This window comes from Colletotrichum orchidophilum, assembly GCF_001831195.1.
Source record: "Colletotrichum orchidophilum strain IMI 309357 chromosome Unknown Scaffold_16.1, whole genome shotgun sequence".
In the NCBI taxonomy this organism is placed as follows: Eukaryota; Fungi; Ascomycota; class Sordariomycetes; order Glomerellales; family Glomerellaceae; genus Colletotrichum; species Colletotrichum orchidophilum.
Genome location: NW_019172972.1, coordinates 351,411 through 371,022, shown reverse-complemented (window position 1 = coordinate 371,022; position 19,612 = coordinate 351,411). Strand labels below are relative to the sequence as shown.

At 52.8% G+C, this 19,612-nt stretch overlaps 7 protein-coding genes across 7 annotated transcripts; 4 read left to right on the top strand and 3 right to left on the bottom strand.

The window, feature by feature from the left end:
* Positions 1-1,583: 1,583 nt before the first annotated feature.
* On the top strand, positions 1,584-5,526 carry CORC01_02838 (linoleate diol synthase; the record flags this gene model as incomplete). Its single annotated transcript, XM_022614488.1, has 5 exons — positions 1,584-2,375; positions 2,463-2,683; positions 2,739-3,779; positions 3,840-4,877; positions 4,935-5,526. 5 exons carry the CDS (start codon positions 1,584-1,586, stop codon positions 5,524-5,526), a joined length of 3,684 nt encoding a protein of 1,227 aa, XP_022479102.1.
* Positions 5,527-6,241: 715 nt separating this feature from the next.
* CORC01_02837 (uncharacterized protein) lies at positions 6,242-7,377 on the top strand (the record flags this gene model as incomplete). The annotated part of the gene is made up of 5 exons (XM_022614487.1): positions 6,242-6,286; positions 6,341-6,358; positions 6,416-6,619; positions 6,674-7,218; positions 7,293-7,377. 5 exons carry the CDS (start codon positions 6,242-6,244, stop codon positions 7,375-7,377), a joined length of 897 nt encoding a protein of 298 aa, XP_022479101.1.
* Positions 7,378-7,581: 204 nt separating this feature from the next.
* Positions 7,582-8,307, bottom strand: CORC01_02836 (cell wall protein; the record flags this gene model as incomplete). Its single annotated transcript, XM_022614486.1, has 1 exon — positions 7,582-8,307. The coding sequence occupies one exon, from the start codon at positions 8,305-8,307 to the stop codon at positions 7,582-7,584; it is 726 nt and encodes a 241-aa protein (XP_022479100.1).
* Positions 8,308-11,547: 3,240 nt separating this feature from the next.
* Positions 11,548-14,178, top strand: CORC01_02835 (uncharacterized protein; the record flags this gene model as incomplete). Its single annotated transcript, XM_022614485.1, has 2 exons — positions 11,548-11,709; positions 11,779-14,178. 2 exons carry the CDS (start codon positions 11,548-11,550, stop codon positions 14,176-14,178), a joined length of 2,562 nt encoding a protein of 853 aa, XP_022479099.1.
* A 350-nt stretch (positions 14,179-14,528) lies between these two features.
* Positions 14,529-16,408, bottom strand: CORC01_02834 (aldo/keto reductase; the record flags this gene model as incomplete). Its single annotated transcript, XM_022614484.1, has 5 exons — positions 14,529-14,927; positions 14,994-15,080; positions 15,137-15,280; positions 15,342-15,512; positions 15,569-16,408. 5 exons carry the CDS (start codon positions 16,406-16,408, stop codon positions 14,529-14,531), a joined length of 1,641 nt encoding a protein of 546 aa, XP_022479098.1.
* A 588-nt stretch (positions 16,409-16,996) lies between these two features.
* CORC01_02833 (fungal specific transcription factor domain-containing protein) lies at positions 16,997-19,114 on the top strand (the record flags this gene model as incomplete). Its single annotated transcript, XM_022614483.1, has 7 exons — positions 16,997-17,012; positions 17,073-17,103; positions 17,158-17,475; positions 17,605-18,030; positions 18,085-18,362; positions 18,417-18,664; positions 18,728-19,114. The coding sequence occupies 7 exons, from the start codon at positions 16,997-16,999 to the stop codon at positions 19,112-19,114; spliced, it is 1,704 nt and encodes a 567-aa protein (XP_022479097.1).
* A 40-nt stretch (positions 19,115-19,154) lies between these two features.
* Positions 19,155-19,587, bottom strand: CORC01_02832 (uncharacterized protein; the record flags this gene model as incomplete). Its single annotated transcript, XM_022614482.1, has 2 exons — positions 19,155-19,348; positions 19,407-19,587. 2 exons carry the CDS (start codon positions 19,585-19,587, stop codon positions 19,155-19,157), a joined length of 375 nt encoding a protein of 124 aa, XP_022479096.1.
* Positions 19,588-19,612: the final 25 nt, after the last annotated feature.

Below are 19,612 nucleotides of genomic sequence, written 5' to 3'. Positions count from 1 at the left end.
GAGAGCAACCACTCATCTTAGGTTACTTGCAATGCGGACTTTGTTGCACCGCCCAGCGGCACATATCGCCCAGTGACATGGGGCCCGAGGTCCCAGCAGCAGTGGGCGGCTGAAGGATTACTGCGCATTGGCCGCCTAAGGTAGGTCCCCACACAGGGCAGAACGAGAAAAGAAATGGGGCTCGGATGGCTTGCACAGAGTGCTGACCTCCATCGCCAAGCAGCTGACATCACCCTCGGGGCTGGCCCTGACGAACTCGAGTAACCCGCGGGGCTGTCGAAGCATGTTGATGTAGAGTTGCAATATCTCTTCACACCGAGAAAACGCTGTGCCACCAGTAACTCGCGCAGCCGGGCTGTTTCCGCAACACAACAGGCTGGTAAGCACAGTTGCCGCCGCCGACCATGCTCTCAGCCTCTCACCAACAACGGCCCCGGTCGTGGTCACGCCCAACTGATCCGAGCTAAACTATTCTAGGCGTTCTCAAGTCCCTGCATCTCTGTCAAAAATCGGGAACCGCCATTCACCACTACGCCCTAACCGACCGGGATTGACGGGGGCTTGAACGGGGTCGACGAGGCAGCTCCCGTGAGAAGTACGCATTACGGCAAACACGTCCGAGAGTGAAGACATAAGAGCTGCAGGCTTGATGGGTCCCTGCCAATCTACGACAATGTCACATGTTGAAAAGCTCAGCAAAGATCGACTCATACTGGTGAAGTTGTAGTATTACGCAAATACGATCTCATCTCCCCCACTGGCGCCAATACATTCACCGAAATCCCGGCAGAGACAGAGTCATCCCTTCAACTGGCATGACACCCACCAAGAAGAAGGCGGCCGGGCATACGAATCGTCTCATCAATGATTGGCCAATGGCGCATGTTAATGGCCTCATCAGGAACTCAACGACTTCAGCTAATTCTCAACTAGCCTAATGTCTCGCACAGTGCTTGCTATTTCCCGTATCTCCAAGCTCGGCAGAAGGGGAAAGCTCTGCAACCCTTACTGCTTTTGTTTTCCCATCCCCCGTACCCTCAGTTGTAGGCAGGCACGCAGGGGACATTCAGCTGCGCCCTGGCTGCCCCCACGATGCAGAAGTCGGCCTGCGATATCAACCATTATTGGTTCGGCGCCGCACGACAGCAGGGGGGAGCGTAGGCCCCCGGCTTCGCATCCCGGCCAATCGTCGTCCATGTTTAGTCAACAGGCGCATTTCTTCATCACCTTCGACTTCTTCATCCGGGCAAGACTGGTCAGTGATTGGCGTAAGTCGGGAACGAAGTCGGGAACGAAGTCGGGAACGAAGCCCTACAAGACGACCAAACTAGTAGCGGGAAGCCCAGAAACATTTGCTTCGTCGTTTTGCGCTATTGCCTAGCACAACCCATGACGGCCTTGTGGAGCTTCGGGAGCTGACCTCAGCGCCAACAAGAGGACTAAACGACAGGAAGTCGCCAGCCTGATCCTCAACACCATGTAACACAGTGTCTGCTGGCTCACTCGATTGCTCTTCGCCTCGTCATGGATGGTGTATCTGTAACTCCATGTCTGCCCTGCCTCGGACAATGTTGTCCGCCGCCATGTCCATCGAGCAAAAGGGCTTCGCTCGCGTATATGAAGGAACGCGTCCGCCCCTGGACAGAGACTACCCATGTGAACAATCTTTCCCATTGCCCTTCAAGTCACCTATTCTCTCCTACAACTTGCAGTCGACTGGACTATCCGCCAGCATGTCTCAAGCTCAGGAGCAGTTCCCTAAGCACCAGCCCCTCCTCACGGAGGTATCGGAGAAGTTGGCGGCAGCCCGCGATCTCGTTCACAAGTCCATTTCCCCCGTTCCTCCGCATCCCGAGCCAGCTCCTGGTGCCACTGCGCAGCAGGCTGAGCCAACAAATATTTTGCAAGATATAAAGAAGCTCGGCTTTGAGGACATTGATACATTGGCCGACTTTGGCATTACTGCTCTACAAGGCAAAATTGACGACAATGACTTGCTTCTGGAGCGCCTCATCCAGCTCTTCGCCAAGTTGCCCCGCGGCACCGTCAAGGGCAAGAGGCTGGAGTATGGCTTAATCAACCAGCTTTGGAATGGTATCGACCATCCGCCAATGACGACTCTGGACGAGAAGTTCAAGTTCCGTGAAGCCGATGGCTCCAACAACAACATCCACAGCCCAGCGATGGGTGCGGCTGGCACAGCATATGCTCGGTCAGCCCCGCCAATCGCCTACCAGACTCCCAACCAGCCTGATCCCAGCCTTGTCTTTGACATGCTCTTTGCTAGAGGCGAAGAGTTCAAGCCTCACCCCAACAAAATCTCAAGCTTCCTCTTTTACCTAGCTACCATCATCACCCATGATATCTTCCAAACGGTGAGACACTACCTCCCAGGCCGGCTACCCTAACTTGCACTCGGGTTATGGTGATTTAGAACTTTGCTAATAGAGGCTGGACGATAGGACGGACTGAGTGGCGTCAACAAGACATCATCCTACCTTGATCTTTCTCCTCTCTACGGTCGCAACCAAGAGGAGCAAGATCTGGTCAGGACCAAGCTGGCCGGCAGACTCAAGCCTGATTCATTTTCTTCCAAGAGAGTTCTCGGCTTCCCCCCTGGCGTCGGCGTTCTCTTGATGATGTTCAACCGTTTCCACAACTACATCGTCACACAGCTTGCAAGGTGAGACTTTCCACCCAAGACAGATTCGAATAAAAGTGGTGCTAACGAGATATAGCATCAATGAAAACAACCGATTTAACAGGCCCGCTGGCGATCCTATCGATCCTCAAGCCAAGGCCCCGGAAGTCCCCGCGGAGCCGGCCGCGGGGGTCGATAAGACCTCCGAGGAGCACAAGCAGTATCTGGACAAGAAGGCTCTCTCTGATCGTTGGAATGCCTGGGTCAAGTACGACAACGACCTGTTTCAAACAGCGCGTCTCATCACATGCGGTCTTTATGTCAGCATCGTCCTCCGCGACTACGTCCGCACCATCTTGAATATGAACCGCTCATCCTCGAGCTGGGCTCTGGACCCCCGCACCAACGAGGGCAAGAGCATCCTCAGAGCCGAGACCCCTGAGGGTACCGGAAACCAGGTATCAGTGGAGTTCAACCTCATCTACAGATGGCATTGCACCATCTCGCCCAAAGACGCCAAGTGGACCGAAAAGGCGTTCCGCGAGCAACTCAAGCTACCGAACGACACCAGTAAGCCCCCCAAGGAAGTCAAGGACTTTACTCTCCAGGAGTTTGGTCACGCTGTGAGGGACTGGGAGAAACGCATCGACGATGACCCCGTCAACCGTGATTTTGCTGGCCTGAAGCGTGGCAAGGACGGTGCCTTCCGTGAAGAGGATCTAGTCAAGATCTTCAAGGAATCTGTCGAAGACGTTGCTGGCTCTTATGGCGCCAACAGAATCCCAGAGATTATGAAGCCGATTGAGGTGCTCGGCATGATGAACGCGCGAAATTGGAACGTCGCCACCCTCAACGAATTCCGTGATCACTTCGGCCTCACTAAGCACCCGACATTTGAGGACATCAATCCGGACAAGGAAGTCGTCAAGAAGCTAAGATATCTCTATGGCACTCCCGATCAAGTTGAGCTGTACCCCGGATTGATCGCCGAGAAGGCCAAGCCTCCCATCGCTCCGGGAAGTGGATTATGTGGTGGCTACACCATGACCAGAGCTATCTTGTCTGACGCAGTTGCCCTGGTTCGTGGTGACAGATTCTACACCGTCGACTACACACCAAAGAACCTGACCAACTGGGGGTCAGTCTTGCTCAATTTTTGAATTGCCGACAAAGATGACAGTCGCTAACTTGTGGACAGATTCAACCAATGCAGTTACGACCTCAACGTTGACCAGAGCCATGTCCTGTACAAGCTGGTGTACCGCGCTTTCCCCAACTCATTTGAGCAGAACAGCGTCTACGCGCATTTCCCTCTGACGGTGCCCTCGGAGAACAAGAAGATCCTCGAGAGCATTAACAGAGATTATCTCTACTCCTGGAAGGAGCCGGTGACCAAGCGCAGCTTAATTCCTATTTTCTCTCACAAGGCAGTCAGTGAGATTCTGTACAATCAAACAGACTTCAAGGTTGTCTGGGGCGAAGCAATCCGTCACCTGGTGGCGCAGTCTGGTAAGGAGTACGGCAAGGACTTTTGTCTGGCAGGTGACGGCAAGGCCAACACACAGAACCGCACTCAGGTCAGGAAGGCCTTGATCACGGGTCCTTGGGAGAAGGAAGTGTTCAAATGGTACACCCACATGACGCCCCGGTTGCTGGAGCAAAACAGCTTCGCCATCAAGAAGGGTGTCAGGGAGGTTGACATTGTCCGGGATGTCATCAACCTGACAAACACACGATTCAATGCCGCCCTCTTCTGCCTGCCCATCAAGAATGAGGACTCGCCGTGGGGTGTTTACACTGACCAGGAACTGTATGTGGTTGTCGCCACTCTCTTCCAGTCCGTTTTCCTGGATGCAGACATTGGGAACAGCTTCAAGCTGCGGACGATTGCGCGCGAGCTCGGCCAGGGCTTGGGCCGGCTCGTGAGCCTCGTCTGTCAGACTATTTCCAAGGCTGGATTGATCACGGACATTGTCGCCAAGATCAGAGAAGGAGAAGCCTCACTCCCCACCTTCGGAAACCATCTCATTGAGCGTCTCCTCGCGGACGGCAAGGACATTGAGGAGGTGGTTTGGGGTACCATCATGCCCGTCGTCACTGCCAATGTTACGAACCAATCCCAGGTGATGTCGCTTTGCATCGACTACTACCTCGGCGAGGGTCACAAGCACCTGAGCGATCTGTACAGGCTAGCCCACGAGGACACGCCTGAGGCGGACGAGAAGCTGATGAAGTAGTACGTCTTGGACACACAGTTTCACTATTTTGGGGCGCCTTTCTGACTTTATTGCAGCATGCTTGAGGGATGCCGACTCCGTGGTACCGTTGCCGTGTACCGCGAGGCCGTCACTACCCAGGTCATCACCGACTATGCTCCTTGCCTCCTCGATCCCAAGGACCCGACCTCGCGCACGCCCAAGGTCAACGACGATATTGAGGGCACCAAGTACGAGGTCAAGATTCCCAAGGGCCAAAAGGTGCTTTGCAACCTGATGACCGCCGGTCGCGACCCGACAATCTTTGAGGCCCCCAACGAAGTGCGCCTCGATCGCCCTCTGGAGTCCTACGTCCACTATGGTCTCGGCCCCCACTGGTGTGCTGGTAAGGAGATCAGCCGCGTGGCGCAGACGAGTCTGTTCAAGCAGATTGTGGGCCTCAAGGGACTGAGGAGGGCCGACAAGACGCCCAACGGAAACGGAGGGCGTGGAAAGCTCAAGAACATGCCTGCCGGCACGTGGAATGGCCAGGTTGGTCTGCCTGTTGGCAATCAAAATGGCGCCAGCAAGAGGGATGAGCCCTGGCTGGGCCTGCGCAGCTTCATGACGGCTGACCAGAGCTCGTACTGGCCTGTGCCGACTACGATGAGGATCGAGTGGGATGAGTGAGAATGAAAATTGGTCGAGATGGTTTGTATGAAAAGAAGATTGTAGTATCATGACGCAGTGCCGTGCGAGAATGGTCAATGAATTAGTTACGCGGTTTCAACCGAGGTGTCCTCTGCATGCATGAACTTTGCAAAGCCGGCTGGGATCAGATGTTGGCGACTTCAGTCGATGCCGGGAGAGAAAAAAAGAATACTGAGTTGGGCACACCAGCCAGCACTGAGAACTTACTCTTCTCTCTAGGGTAGGAATGCTGCTTGAAAATCCTCTTGGGCTGTGACTTTTCTTTTTTTGTGGTGTCGGATCTTGTTAATTTTGATGGATACTTAAGATCTCAGACCTGCTGACAGACCATACCAAGCGGGGCTCAGCCCCGGTCCTCCCCTTGGTGTAGTTGGTTCATCACGTTCGACTGTAATGGTTACATTGTCATCGAAAGGTCTCTAGTTCGATTCTGGAAGGGGAGAGCTTAGTTTTTTACCTTTTCCTCGAATTGAAGTTCGGCTTGGCGGCTCATTTCCCGCTCGCACACTGCCGATAGCGGATAAATGCCACCAGGTCAGGTCATGTTCCAATTGGCGACTCCTTCTTTAACGCTTCCTTTAACGCTTCTGATGTCCTTTGCCGCGACTTTCAACTGTTCACGACTTGGAATTTCATTTATCCAGTTGACAACTTTCAAGGGACACAGGGACACTTAACTCGTCTTCCCGTCGTCATGAACATACCAGCCGCAGCGAACGCTCTCGGTACACTCGGTGCAGTACACTCAGCCCCGATTTCTCAGTCTTGTTGAAGCCAGGCTCACCCTTCACAGGTCTGCTGGTCTATACAGGTGCGTCGTGTTCGACTTCGTTTTCCAAGACCTCAGCACTGACAGCTCCTCGTCTAGCTGATTCCGCAAATTGTCATCAATTACCGACGCCATAATGCTGTCGGTCTCCAGCCCTCGATGATGATGCTCTGGGCTTGGGCCGGCGTGCCGCTGGGCGTCTACAATATTGTCGAGGACTTCAACGTTGCGCTGCAGGTCCAGCCCCAGATCTTGACGTTTCTGAGTCTCGCAACTTGGATCCAGTGCTTTTACTATCAAAGAGTAACTCTGAAATGTTCCTAATTTTTGCCTCAAGTCACTCACGTCGACCCCCAGAATTGGTCAATCCTCTGTTCTCTCGCCGTCGTAGCCCCGATCGCGGCCGCCATGGCCGGAATCCAAGTCGCCCTCATCATCGGCCTCCGCATCGTTAAGGACCGTGGCACCGAATGGCCCATGATCCTCATGGCCACACTCTCCGCCGCTCTGCTCGCCGCCGGCGTCCTGCGGCACTACTGGGACATTTACCTCCACCGCACCGTGCGCGGCATCTCCTTCATCTTTGTCGCCATCGACGCCGCCGGCGACGTGTTTTCCCTCGCGTCCATTTTTTTCCAACCCCGGATCGATGTCCTAGGCATCGTCATCTACACGAGCGAGTTTGTGCTTTGGTGCGGGGTCTTTGTGTGTGGTGGGTATTTCAACTTGTTGCCGTGGGCGAGGAAGAGGTTGCGCGAGAGAGAGTATGCAGGAAGGACCAGTTTCGTTGCGAATGAGACGCCAGGCTCGGCTTCAGGTGCGGCTGTCGACATCGCGTTACATGACTTGCCTTCTTCGACGTCCGTCTTCCGCACAGCGTCCAGGGATGAGTCCGGTCTCCGGTCCAGGACGACCGCCTCACAATAGTCATTGCTGCTGGGCCGAGATGTATCGTCATGCTGAGTATCGTGCCCAGAGTCTGGGCCAAGGTCTGCCCCATGATTATCCTGTCGGGGGAATCTTACCAACTTGCCGCGGCACCAGGACATCAGTCTCACTAAAATGGCAACATGTCATATACCAAAAAGCAAGCTTCGCATTGTCTACCTGCGCCCGTTTGAAACAACACTCGACAGTTCGCCATCATGGCTACGGAGAAAAGGAAAGGCCTCGTGGACACAAAGTTTTCAAATCTCCCACATATCCTCCACTGGTCTCCGTCCAGACCCCAAACGCCTACCCCGTCCTATCCTCAGAAAATCCGCTTACAGCAGCATAACAGCAAACGCCGCCACAGCGATGGAGCCGAGGCCGACAGACACGGTAGCAGCGCTGGCCTTGGCGGGGGAGGAGGTCCTGGGTGCGCCGTTGGAGCTTCCGTTGCCGCCGCTCATGCCACCGTCCATGTTACCACCGCTCATAACGCCACCGCTCTTGCCGTTGGCGTTGGTGCAGTTGCCTGGGGCGAATTCCTGCTGGGTTGATGTCAAAGTTGCAGCGAAGCCGCCGGCAAGCGAGCTGGCAACACTCTGTACACTGGCAGGAACCTTCTTGACGACAGCATCGATGAGACCCTTGGCGCCGTCACCGACGACGCCAATTTGTGAAGCGACGGCACCGCAGAGGTTGGCCTTCTCGAAATCGGGCTTCTTCTTTTTCAGATTACCGGTGAGGGCTTTGCCGTCGTCCTGAAGTCCGGTGACACTTCCCTGGAGCTGTAGAGCATCGTTGAGGGTAATATCACCCGTATTCTTGACCGTGTCGGTGCCCGAGACGAGGGTTTTATTGAAACCTGAGACAGCACTGGTGAGGCCGTTGATATCGCCGTTGAAACCGTCCACAGCCTTGTTCAAGTCCTTCAGTGAGTTGCCGACTTCCTTAATGACGCCCTGGATGGCGGTTAGGTCACGCTCGGTGAGAACCCTGGTGGCGGATTGGGCAAAGACGCCCATGGCCAGAGTGAGGAGAGTGATCTCGGTGGTGAACTTCATCTTGTTGACTGTCGAGGGTACCGGGTGTGTGTGTGTGATTGATGCTGGTGGTGATAATCTTCCAGAGATTCAGATGTAAGCATACGATGGGTGTTTCGACGTGTTTGGCCAGCAAGCATGAGAGACGAAGGCAAGGAGGAGAGAAGAGTAGGACGTTGGAGGCTTATAGACTGGCACAGACTGGATCATGCCCTCACATGCGGGAGGGGCAAGACAACCTTCGCACAGACGGTAACACTATATGGGATCTCAGGTCATCGCCTTCCCAAAAGCGTAACCCGTCGGTGCCGTCTCACAAGTTGCACACGGTTCACCCTCGTACCTTTTGACCCCCTTCACAGGTTGGGACAGTGGGAGGTAGAGGAGGGGGCGAGGGGCCCGAGGAAAAAGATTCGACTCGATGCTTCTTCTGGCTCTTGTTCACGTCTTGCTCACCGGGGTATGCCTCTGATCCACAATCGCATTGACTGCTGCCTTTGTAGTTGGTGTCAATGCATGGATCAGGGAGAGCACTTGGCATAACAGGCTTACACAGATTCGAGGCGGGATAGGATGTGAATGACTTCCTAGTCCTTTGGCCACTCGCATCGCACGAATCGGCGTGACCCATATTCCACTGCCGATGGATGAAGCTTTGAGGTTGATCATAAATATGGGGGATGGCATCCTTGTTTAGGGCCTGACGCTTATACCACACAAGCTTGACGGGAAGCCCGCGGATTCTTATTGAAGCCTCACTTTCCACGCCATGGAGGCTGTGCAATACCTTAGCCTTCGAGCTTTCTATGCACTGCTTGACTGATGTGTGAGGCACGGGGCTTCGTGTCTCTTTCCATCCTCTCACCAGCCAAGCCTTCTCGAATTGCCCGGGCTAGCAGCCAGAACCAACATCAGGCCGCGGAGTTATTTTAAAACAAAGATGTAAAACGGAACTTGTCCCCGAAGCTGGGGTGTTAAACACTTTACAGCCCATGAGCCTTCCCCCCCAAGCACAGCCTGACACGACGTCGCTCGCCGAGATGAAACGTGAAACGTGCGGACGGATCCCTGCTCCTCTCTCTTCCCGCGCTGGCGGATCTGGCGATCCCCCACAGCGCCACTATTCTCGCTGATTGACTTCCGATTTGTTTCGCCGCGGATTCCTCTGCAGGCCTCTGATAGGAGAAATACCGTCGAGAAGATGGTCGGTGTTGTCGGGATCATCCAGGCCTGCCCTCGAAGAGTTTCTTAGCGAGAGCGGGATACGCCGATAGAGGTTAGACTGCTCGTCGGTGCGAGCTTCTTCTCCCTCGGCCGGCCATCTCCCACGCGTGTGAAGGGCTTTCCCAAGGGTTCTATCAAGTTGATTTCGGGCCTCTCGCAACTCCCAAAACATAGCAGATGTGGGATATCGCACGTTCTTAAGTCTGATGGCTTTTGAACGGCTGCAACCGGCTGACTGACGCAAAGAACGGGCCGTACCCTTTGGCGTCTTCATAGTGCATAGCTTCATGTGCGGCACTGACGGTGGCCTCGCGTCTAAGTCAATGGAAGCCGGCCTTCCACACGGTCTTCGACACAAATTAGGTAAATAGGAAAGCTCAAGGTGGGGTGACATCCGGAAATAAACTCTGGTAGACTGCAAGCTGTGGCCTGCGCGTGTGAAGCGGAGGTACGCTTGGTAGGTTAAGTTGGGTTCGATTTCTACGGGCGTCAACTGGTGTTTTGGCCGAACGGCTGATTTTCTGTGAACCAGGAGTGCTCCGCGAAGTCGATTCAGGAAACAACCGATTCACTCCCGCGGTCCGGCGAACGAAGCCAAGTGTCTTTGCGCAACCTCGAGCAGCTCATGAATCCTCATAGTGGTGTGCAGTCTCGTATGAACTCGTCTTTTTACTCTCCCGCAGCCCAGTGGGTGTGGTAGGCGGTGAGCCACTTACACGATGGCTACCACGGCCGTGGGGGTGGCTGAGGCGAGAGCTTGAGTGGAATGCGAACCGTAAAAGGGTAGCCAGAATGCACCAAAATGTCTCGGGTCCCAGCTCAAGAGCCTCCCCGGTAGGAGAGGAGGAGAAAATTTCTGAAGCTTTGGTGCGAAAAAAGAGGGGGAAAGCTCTTGTGCGAGTATCAGAATCCAGGTGAAACTACGCACGACTCAGGCACATGGCCACGGAGAGCCGTAGCGATCAGAGTTCCCGTGATTGAGGAAAACTTCCAACCTTCGGCCGACTCTGCCGCTCTAGAAACGCGAGGGAGGGGATGACTTGACCGGATCTGCAGCACCGTACGCACGGCGCGTCAAAGTGTTCGTGCCAGCAGCCATCGCTTGTCAGTCACGTTCGTCGACAGGGTGCTCCGCGCCCCCTTCGCATCGGGATGGCCAAAAGGGAAACTCTTCCTGTTCTGCTGTTGACTTTTTGGCCATCCTCTTTGTTTCTGAGATACCAAATCCCGGCTGGGGTCCCCATCTCCCGTCTCGATTCTCGCCTTCAAACTTTTGCGGGCTTCATCCATGTTCCTTTCGCAAGATAGCAGCGTTGTATTTCCTCAAAGGTGTTACAACGCTGGTCTTGAGGGAACTGATGTTCGGGGATGGTTCTTCCGGTCTTCTAGAAGGCAACTCCCGAGACGGAACCTCTTCGCCGCTGGTTTTTCGGAGAGACCCCGGATGTCCGGCCTTGGGGGCCGGCTTGTGGAAGCCGAAATGTGGATCGGCGCCCGAAAATCTCGTTTCACATGTTGAAAAGCAAGAGGCAGTCCGGTAAAGAGTACGGCTAACTCGACTAATAAGCAACGACAAATACCCAGGCGCCTTTGCTCCGAGACGGCACATGAGTCTTGACCTAGGCAGCTGGGGATGCTTGTTGCTAGACCCACAGAGTTATCTCCGCGTTCTCCCAAGAGCCAGATATGTACCCCGCACTGCAATCTCCAGAGTACCGAAACGTATGGCCTTATCAGGAAGACTGCTTGTTCGCCGGCGGCATATCATAAAGAAGAGAACTCACTTCGGCCTTCTACCACTGCCCCGGACTATCCGTTGAAGACCGGTCCAGGGCTAGGCATCTGGACAACCTTGAAAGAAGGTCATCAAGTGATTGTAGGCAATGCAACCTGATAAGCAGGGGAAATGAACGTCAGTAGAAGGGGGCTCATAGGATTGTCAACTATGAAAGCGTACCAACGCCTCTTAATCTTGAAAGATCATCGTGATCTGTCGTCCCTTATGAATTCCGCGCATGAGTAAATACATGAATGAAGATGAGGTTGACTTTTACTCTTTGGACCGCCTCGCTGGCATCAACTGCCTTCGCGGCTCAGCTCTGGCTCGACAAAACACTGCCATTTGAGGAACGACTCTTGTCCTTTATATCTCAGCTCAATGATACACAAAAGCTAGCCATGGTTCAGGGCGACACGGAAGTCAGATTCCCAGCTCCACGCCATTCATGAAATCGACGGTTTGGAGGGCTTATACTGATGTTGCTATAGCTGACGGATAACGGAACCGGCGTGAACGCCTGTATCGGACACATCCAAGGGAATTCAACTCTCGGGATCCCCGACATCTGCATGGGTGATGGCCCAGCCGGAGTCGGCAATTCTCTCGACAATGTGACCGCTTTTCCGGCTCCGGTTATGGCGGCGAGTTCCTGGGACACATCGATACAGTACGAGTTTGGCCAGGCGCTTGCACAGGAGCACATGGGCAAAGGCCGCAACAGTGTCCTTGCGCCTACCATCAACATCCTTCGCTCTCCGCTGTGGGCTCGCGCTGCCGAGACGCTATCTGAAGACCCGTGGCTGACCGCACGCATGGCGGTTGCCGGTACGATGGGTATCCAGAGTCAGGGGGCACTGGCGTGTCCGAAGCATTTTGCGGCTTACAACCAGGACACTAATCGTTTCGGCAACGGCCCAGAGTGGCTTACAGTCGATGCGGTGGTTGACAAGAGGACGATGCATGAGCTTTATCTGCCCGCCTTCAAGGCTAGCGTGCAAGAAGCAGATGCAGCGAGCGTCATGTGCTCATACAACCGCCTTAACGGCTTCTTCACCTGCGAAAACGACTGGCTTCTCAACCAGACTCTTCGACAAGAATGGGGGTTTGAAGGTTTTGTAGTCGCAGATTGGTACTTTTCCACGCGAAGCACCGTCGGGGCTGTCATGGCTGGGCTCGATATCTCAATGCCCGGCGGAGACCTGACGGATAGTTACGGGTTCCCTGCCTACTACGGCGACTTATTGGTCGAGGCCATCAACAACGGTTCGATACCACACGCTCGACTTGATGACATGGTGCAGAGAGTCTGGCGATACATGTTCAAACTTGGGCAGGTCGACAATCCCGTCACCGGAGACTCGACAGCCCATGTGCGTACCCAGGAGCATCTGGATCTCGCGCAGCGAATGGTCGAAGAAGGCGCTGTGCTATTGAAGAATGACCAGATTACCCTCCCAATCTCTTCAGACAAGTATTCCAAGATCGCTGTGTTTGGCATCGGGGCGACAACTGAGAACCAAGTCTCTGAAAACCATGGAGGCTTTGTCATTGACTCTACCATGGTTGTTCAAGCACCCTTCGATGCGATCAAGCGTCGAGGAGGCACAGAGAATATTACAGCCAAGTACTCCGAGGCATATCCTGGCACTGGACAGTTTCCCACGGTCCCCTCTAGTATGTTCAGAGACGGCGGCGTCAACGTGACGTACTACAAGACAACCGACTTCACCGGCCCCGTAAACACCACCGAGTTCGTCCCAAACATCACCATTGCTACATACCCGTCAGCTCTTTGGCAAGCGTACCCAGATGTCTTCTCGGCTATTTACGAGGCGATATTCCTCCCAGATACAACAGGAACGTACCATTTCTCCATGTATGGCCAGGGGACCGCGCTGCTGTACTTGGACAACGTGCTTGTGGCCAACATGTCGTATGCAAACTTTGGAAACTACGTTCAGGGCGCAACATATCTCGAGGCAGGATCCGAGGTCAAGCTTCTGCTGAAATACGATATGGGTTATTCTTTGTCTACCGGTTCTTATGGCATCACCCTTGGAGTAGACATCGGCAACCAGACCCGAAATTCAGCGGCCGATGAGTTGGCCGAGTGGGCGGACATCAGTATTATTTTCGCTTCTGATCGAATCTCTGAAGGAGCTGATAGCGGCCTTGGACTATCTCTGCCGGGCGATCAGGACGCCATCATCAGCCGGCTCGCCAATATCTCCAAGAAAACCGTCGTGATCCTGAACACAAACTCGGCTATTCTGATGCCTTGGATTGAGCAAGTCGAAGGCGTCATGGAAATTTGGTATCCTGGCCAACAGGTAGGGCTGGCGCTTGAGCGCCTTCTCTTCGGCGACGTGAGCCCGAGCGGAAAGTTGCCATTGACCTTTCCAAAGAACCTGAATGACACCGTACGTATCAGTACGAATATCGAGGTGCCTTTTGAAGAAGGCCTTTATGTCGGGTACAAAGCTTATGACCAAAGCGGCATTCAGCCGTTGTTCCCATTCGGGCACGGGCTGACGTACTCTAACTTCAGTCTATCTGGAATGGAGGTATCATCAAATGATAGTGCTGTTGTTCTCAGGACGACTTTGTCAAACCAGGGAACTTACAAGGCAAAAGAGGTCATTCAGCTCTATGTTGGATTCCCAGACGCTGCAAAAGAGCCACCCAAGTTGCTCCGAGCTTTTGAAAAGGTCGAGGTTGAAGCTGGGGAAAGCAAGTCTGTCGAATTGGTGGTGAAATTAGAAGATCTCATGATTTGGGATAGTTCGATTGAGGATTGGGTGTTTGTAGATGGTTGGTATGAGGTTCTAGTAGGGTTCTCGGCGAGCAATCTTCCACAGAGTCAGTCGCTGGAGTTGAGTCGCGGCTAGATTACTCTGTGAACAGAACATGGAACCGAGTAAGCTGTTCGCGCTGAAACCAAATTCAACGTGTTTATAATTACCTAATTCAACGAAAGCGAATTCACTTACGATTGGATGCGAGTCACTCGTGCTTATCCCTCATGCGCCACGTTTGGACATGGGACTCTGATGCTTTCCATACGCAGGCCTATGAATCGGTACTAATTTTCTCAGCAAGACACCACCACCACCACCACCACCACTACCACGTTCGGAGCGATTCTATCAGAATATCAAACGAAGAAGCATGATTAATCAATGGTAGAAGGTTTACAAAAGCTTGTCTTAGCGCCGAGAACTATGCCAATGATGAGTTTCTAGCGATACTCTCCTCCACAATCACCCATCGCCTCAAACATCTCCAATCTCCTGCTCTTCTTCAGTACTTCTTCAATCAGATCTCGGTCTCCCTGACTCAGAGACCAACCCAAACTTGCCAAGTTCTCGTCCGCGCGCTCACTGATGCCCATGCGAGTTCCAACAATGACTGCCCCAACATAGGGGAAGTCCAACACCCAGCGAGTCGCGATGTTGGAAACACTGACGCTGTAGATAGATGCGATTGTTTTGAGCACCTTTAAGAGATCTTGGAACAGGTCCCAACCTCCCCAACTTCGTATCATAGCATAGTACTTGCGCTGGCTAGGCGTGATCGCCTCGTCGTAGAGGTCGGGCTGCCCCTTTCCTAGCCACTTCTCAGCAAGGAACCCACCGCACTATATCAACAAATATCAGCATATATGCGAGCGACTCAGTACTCTATTTTTTCTTTCGCAACTTACCAATGTCCCATAAGTCAGAAGTTTGATTTCGTTATCCTGGCAGACCTTGCCCATGCGGACTTCTGGCCTGCTATCGATCAACGAAAACTAGGAGTCATCAGTTCATGCCCATCGGCTATGGAGTTTCTGGGGTTCAAGCATACCTGCACTTGATTCGAGTGAATTTTGACGCCTTGGTTTATGGCGACCTCAAGGTGCTCAGTGTCGAAGTTGCAGAGTCCCAGAGTCTTGACGCGCGGGTCCTCCTCAAGAAAGCGCAACGCGTCAACATACTGAGGGTCCTCATACTGTCGGGGAAAATCAGCTTGCCATTCTCGGACCAGCGGGTGAGACCACATAACTACTGACAAATTGCCAATGAAATTGGAGCAAGTCGATCTTGTCTGTCTGCAATCTCCGGCATCTTTCAGCAACGTTGGCTTGCACAACGGCACGCGTGACGGTCATTGCATTGAAGACGCAATACTTGGTTGCTGCGAATGTCGAATCTCTGAAAGGATATGAAGAACGGAAGCGACCCTAATCCAGTTAGAAAGAAGCTTCTAGCAGGAATATGGAGTCATTTCCAGACTTACAAAGATGATTTCAGCATCGCCGTAGTGATCCGCCATATCGAAAGCTGACAGCCCTGCTTCCGTGTGCTTGGAGAATTGTGCAATGATCTTAGATGTCGGCGCAGAGCCCCAAGATGGGCTAGACATTTGCCAAAGACCTGTGAATAACCTAGGCAGTCTGAAGCCGTTCATCTCGAATAGCTCCTTTGCATCAACGGGGCCGGTTTGGGACGCGCTTGGCGCTGATGAATTGCCTGACAGCAGATCGAACACTGGAAGTGGCACTCCGAGAAGCATGGACGTTGCGAAAAGCGCCCTGGCGTATGGATATTCCAAACTCTTCTCTTCTGTGATGGTTCTGCAGTCTACAAGAGAATCTCGCAAACTAGTCACAGCATCGCGCTCGTCATCCAGAAGAGTTTCGCGTGCAGCGGATAGCAGTCTCTTCTCAATAGCGGTCATGATCTGGACAATATCGCCATCCACGGATGCCAAGACAGTTGTAGTGGCCTCCTTGGTGGTCTCTGGATTTATGAGAAGCTTGATGCCGCCCCCGACCACCCCGGTCATGAGGGGAATGCTCTCTAAACTGAGCCCGCACCCAAGCATGCAACGAATCGTCGTTTGTGTCTTCCTCAACGAGGCCTCCGAAGACAACTCTTCTTGAGCTGTTGGTAAAGCTACATCTCTGATGTATGTCCTTGTCTCTTCCTCAAAAGTTGTAGTGACTTCCGGGTGCGCGGCCAACAGCGACCGCATGATTACCCGTAGATTTTCGGCGGGGAGGTTTGTGATGATGGTGTCCGTCATCATGTTGACGTGCGCTGTCTTGGCGCTTTGACCTTCTGAACTGGCCGCCATTTCGTTCGTGTTGCTCTGAAGTGAAGTAAGTGTTTCCAATGATCTCTTTTTTCCAATTCCAAGACCTATCTTCACGATGCAGTTTTGACGGTTTGCAGATGAGCCTCCCCTTGGGGATCCAACGGAATGTACGATGTTGCCGCAGGGCTGCAAGCTGAACCTTGATTCCGGCATCCATCTCAACTGTCATAAGCCATCGGCGATCAACGAATCGGCCATCTAATGGTACGTAGCCGGCCATTGCATTACTCGGTTATCTTTACCCACATCAGACTACCTTAAGGCTAGGGAGAACAGCGGGGGCAAAAGTGGACCAAGATAGGGAAATCCGCGAAGGATTCACAGCGCCGGCGAATTTCACTCTCGACCTTATCCGATTCAACCGCAAGTCAATTTTTGCCTGCATTCTAACTTCTATGGCTGGGGGTTGGTGAACTCTAGCAGCAAAATGGACCACCATGCCGAAGCATCACTGCATCCTAAGCCCGTGTAAGACTTAATTGTATGTCATGACAACGACGCCTCCTCCGACTAACAGTCATGACGTCGATTAGTTCCAAAGCATGCCTTCAGTGCCGGAGCGTAAAGATGAAATGCATCACTGCAGACAATGAAACAATTTGTGATCGTTGTACCCGGAAGTCGGTAAAGTGCATTTTCCAAGATCATCGTCGAGGAAGAAAACCCGGGACTCGGTGCGTATCTGCTTGAAGAGCCTGAGCAGCGAGGATAACAGGGGTTAACAGTTGAAGTATTTCCAAGCGCAAAGCGCAAAGCTCAACGGCACCGATTACTTCGTCGCCTCCGCTACAACCCGTACAGACTGGAAACAGGAGTGGACAGACACAGACGATTCAACGAAGTCCAGACTGGGGCAGCGGAAGCCTTCAGCCCGCCGGTCTGTTCAACCGTGCAGCAACGCGCGGCAGCTTTTCGCTGGGAAGCATATTGAATGCTTCAGATTCGACTATTTCAGAGGCACAGCATGAAGAGTCGAGGGTTCCGTTAGATGATCCAATCCAACTCGGCCTCCTCAATTCTTCCATCGCATCGTCATTGTTCGAAAAGTGAGTGTATTCTCAGCGACAATTTGGCTGTTCTCTGCCTGTTTCCACTTGTCTGTTCGAAGCGTCTTCATCTCTACCTTCTCCTCCCACTGTCTGCTCCGATCAAACAGGCGAATAACCTCCAGACAGCTTCATGGATTCTCTCAATCCTTATATAAGTCAATTAGATCCATGCCTGCATACTTTTAGCCGGATCCGACAAGATTCTTCGTTCCTTCTCACAGCAATTCTAGCTGCGGCTGCAAAAGCCTTCAACCCAGCGCTGTATAGAAAGCTTCGTGATCATGCCGAAAATATTCTTGCGAGCACTTTCCGGAAAGGAACAAAGTCAGTTGAGACTGCACAAGCGGTTATGATCTTGACATATTGGAAAGAGTCTGAAGACACCCGTGCCTGGATGCTCTTAGGTTATGTGATCAGGATGGGCATGGAACTGGGATGGCATCGGCTGGCTCCATATTCCGTTGCACAACCAAACGCAGCAACAGACTTGGATAGACGCCACGCCCGGAACGTCGAAAGGACTTGGCTTATTCTCTTTGTATACGATCGGAGGTGAGAGAAAGTTAACCGAAGGACACTCGTTGCACACAAACTGACAAAACGCAGCATGAGCTTGCAGACAGGAAAGCCCTGGATGATTGAGCGAAGTGAGTTTATCGAGTCCATTGAGACATGGTGCAAAGATTCAATAGCCACTCCTGGCGATCGCCTGCTCGGTGCGCTGGTTACCCTGCGACTGTTGAGCTCAGAGGTTTTCAGGCTACTAGGACCAAGGTCGAGTAGAGTTCGTGCAAGACAGTTGCATAGCCTCGAATCTCTCCTTGTAATCATCAAAAGCAGAATTGAGGAATGGGAGTCGAGGTGGCTCAACGTAGCTGACACAGGTATGTCCGAAAGCCAGGTATCGAAAGCCAGCCAGCTAAAGCGTTACATTGTAGACGGTTGCCATCCCTTTCTGATCCAGTTTTATGGCACCCATCTGAGGTTGCAGCTATTCTCTTTGCCCTTACAAGATATTTTGGCACATTCTGATCAGAACATGACAAACCATATGGAGGCTCTTTGGGTCAGCTACTCGAGTGCCCTGGAGATGCTGCATCTCATCTGCCGTCATTCTTCGTGGCTATACTTTGCCCAGGACTCTGTTCACGTCATGACTGCTTATAGTGCAGCATTTTTGATTAAGGTGAGATCATCCCGGCTTCCTTTTCATTTTATTTCTAGTGTGCACAGCCTGACTGAAATCTAGCTCATGTTATCCACATCCCATTCAATTTCCAGTCAAATCCAACCAGCTGTTCAAAATGCGATCTCAGGTGCCGCCTTAGTTTTCTCCCAACAAGCCGCCCCCCGGGGCTCGAGCTGCGCACTTCAGTCACGGTTTCTCGATAACATCTTGGCTAGAATATCCAAGCCCATGGCCGACGCGCCCACGTCAACAGACACTCCCGAGTCTCAAGAGCAATTTGGTGTCGGCGGGCAGGAGATGGTGCGCGAGACTGGTTTTGCAGCTCTTGGTCGAGCTTTCAACCAGGCGGAAGGCGGACTAAGCTTGGACTTTGCAAATGATGAAACTTGGGTTGAACTCATGGCTGAAGCTGGTTTCAATGCTCAAGATGGCGTGTTTTTTTCCTGAAGATCATAGGGACTAGAGTACAAGCGTTCCTCTTGGTTGCCTATTTAGGTATATCGGTGTTCTTCAAAGGAACGGCGGTAGTCTCCGAATGGCGGAAAGTTCTGATGCCTTCTCGGACAATCTTGAGCTGGGAAGGACAACAAGGATCCGGACATGCAATCAATGCATCCGTTGTCATCCAGTCGTTTTTAGAAGTTACTCGTTGCTTTGCGGCGAGTAGGGGTAGCACCGATGCTAGCATGGGGAGTTAGTATTCATGCCTTCCGAGTATGGTACGAATAATTCAACGTACACAAGCTGTATATGCTGATGCCTTGCTCTGGTGGCAGATACAACATCTCGCCTTTCAGAGTGAAGTAATCTCCTTCTTTCGCACCGCACAGGATTCTCTTGCCTGGTGGGCAAACGACCTCAACCCGCAGGTCGAACAGCTCAAAGGCGTCCTCGGGACTCGGAGCAGAAGTGGATGCCATGATTCTTGGCCTAGGTACTCTGTAA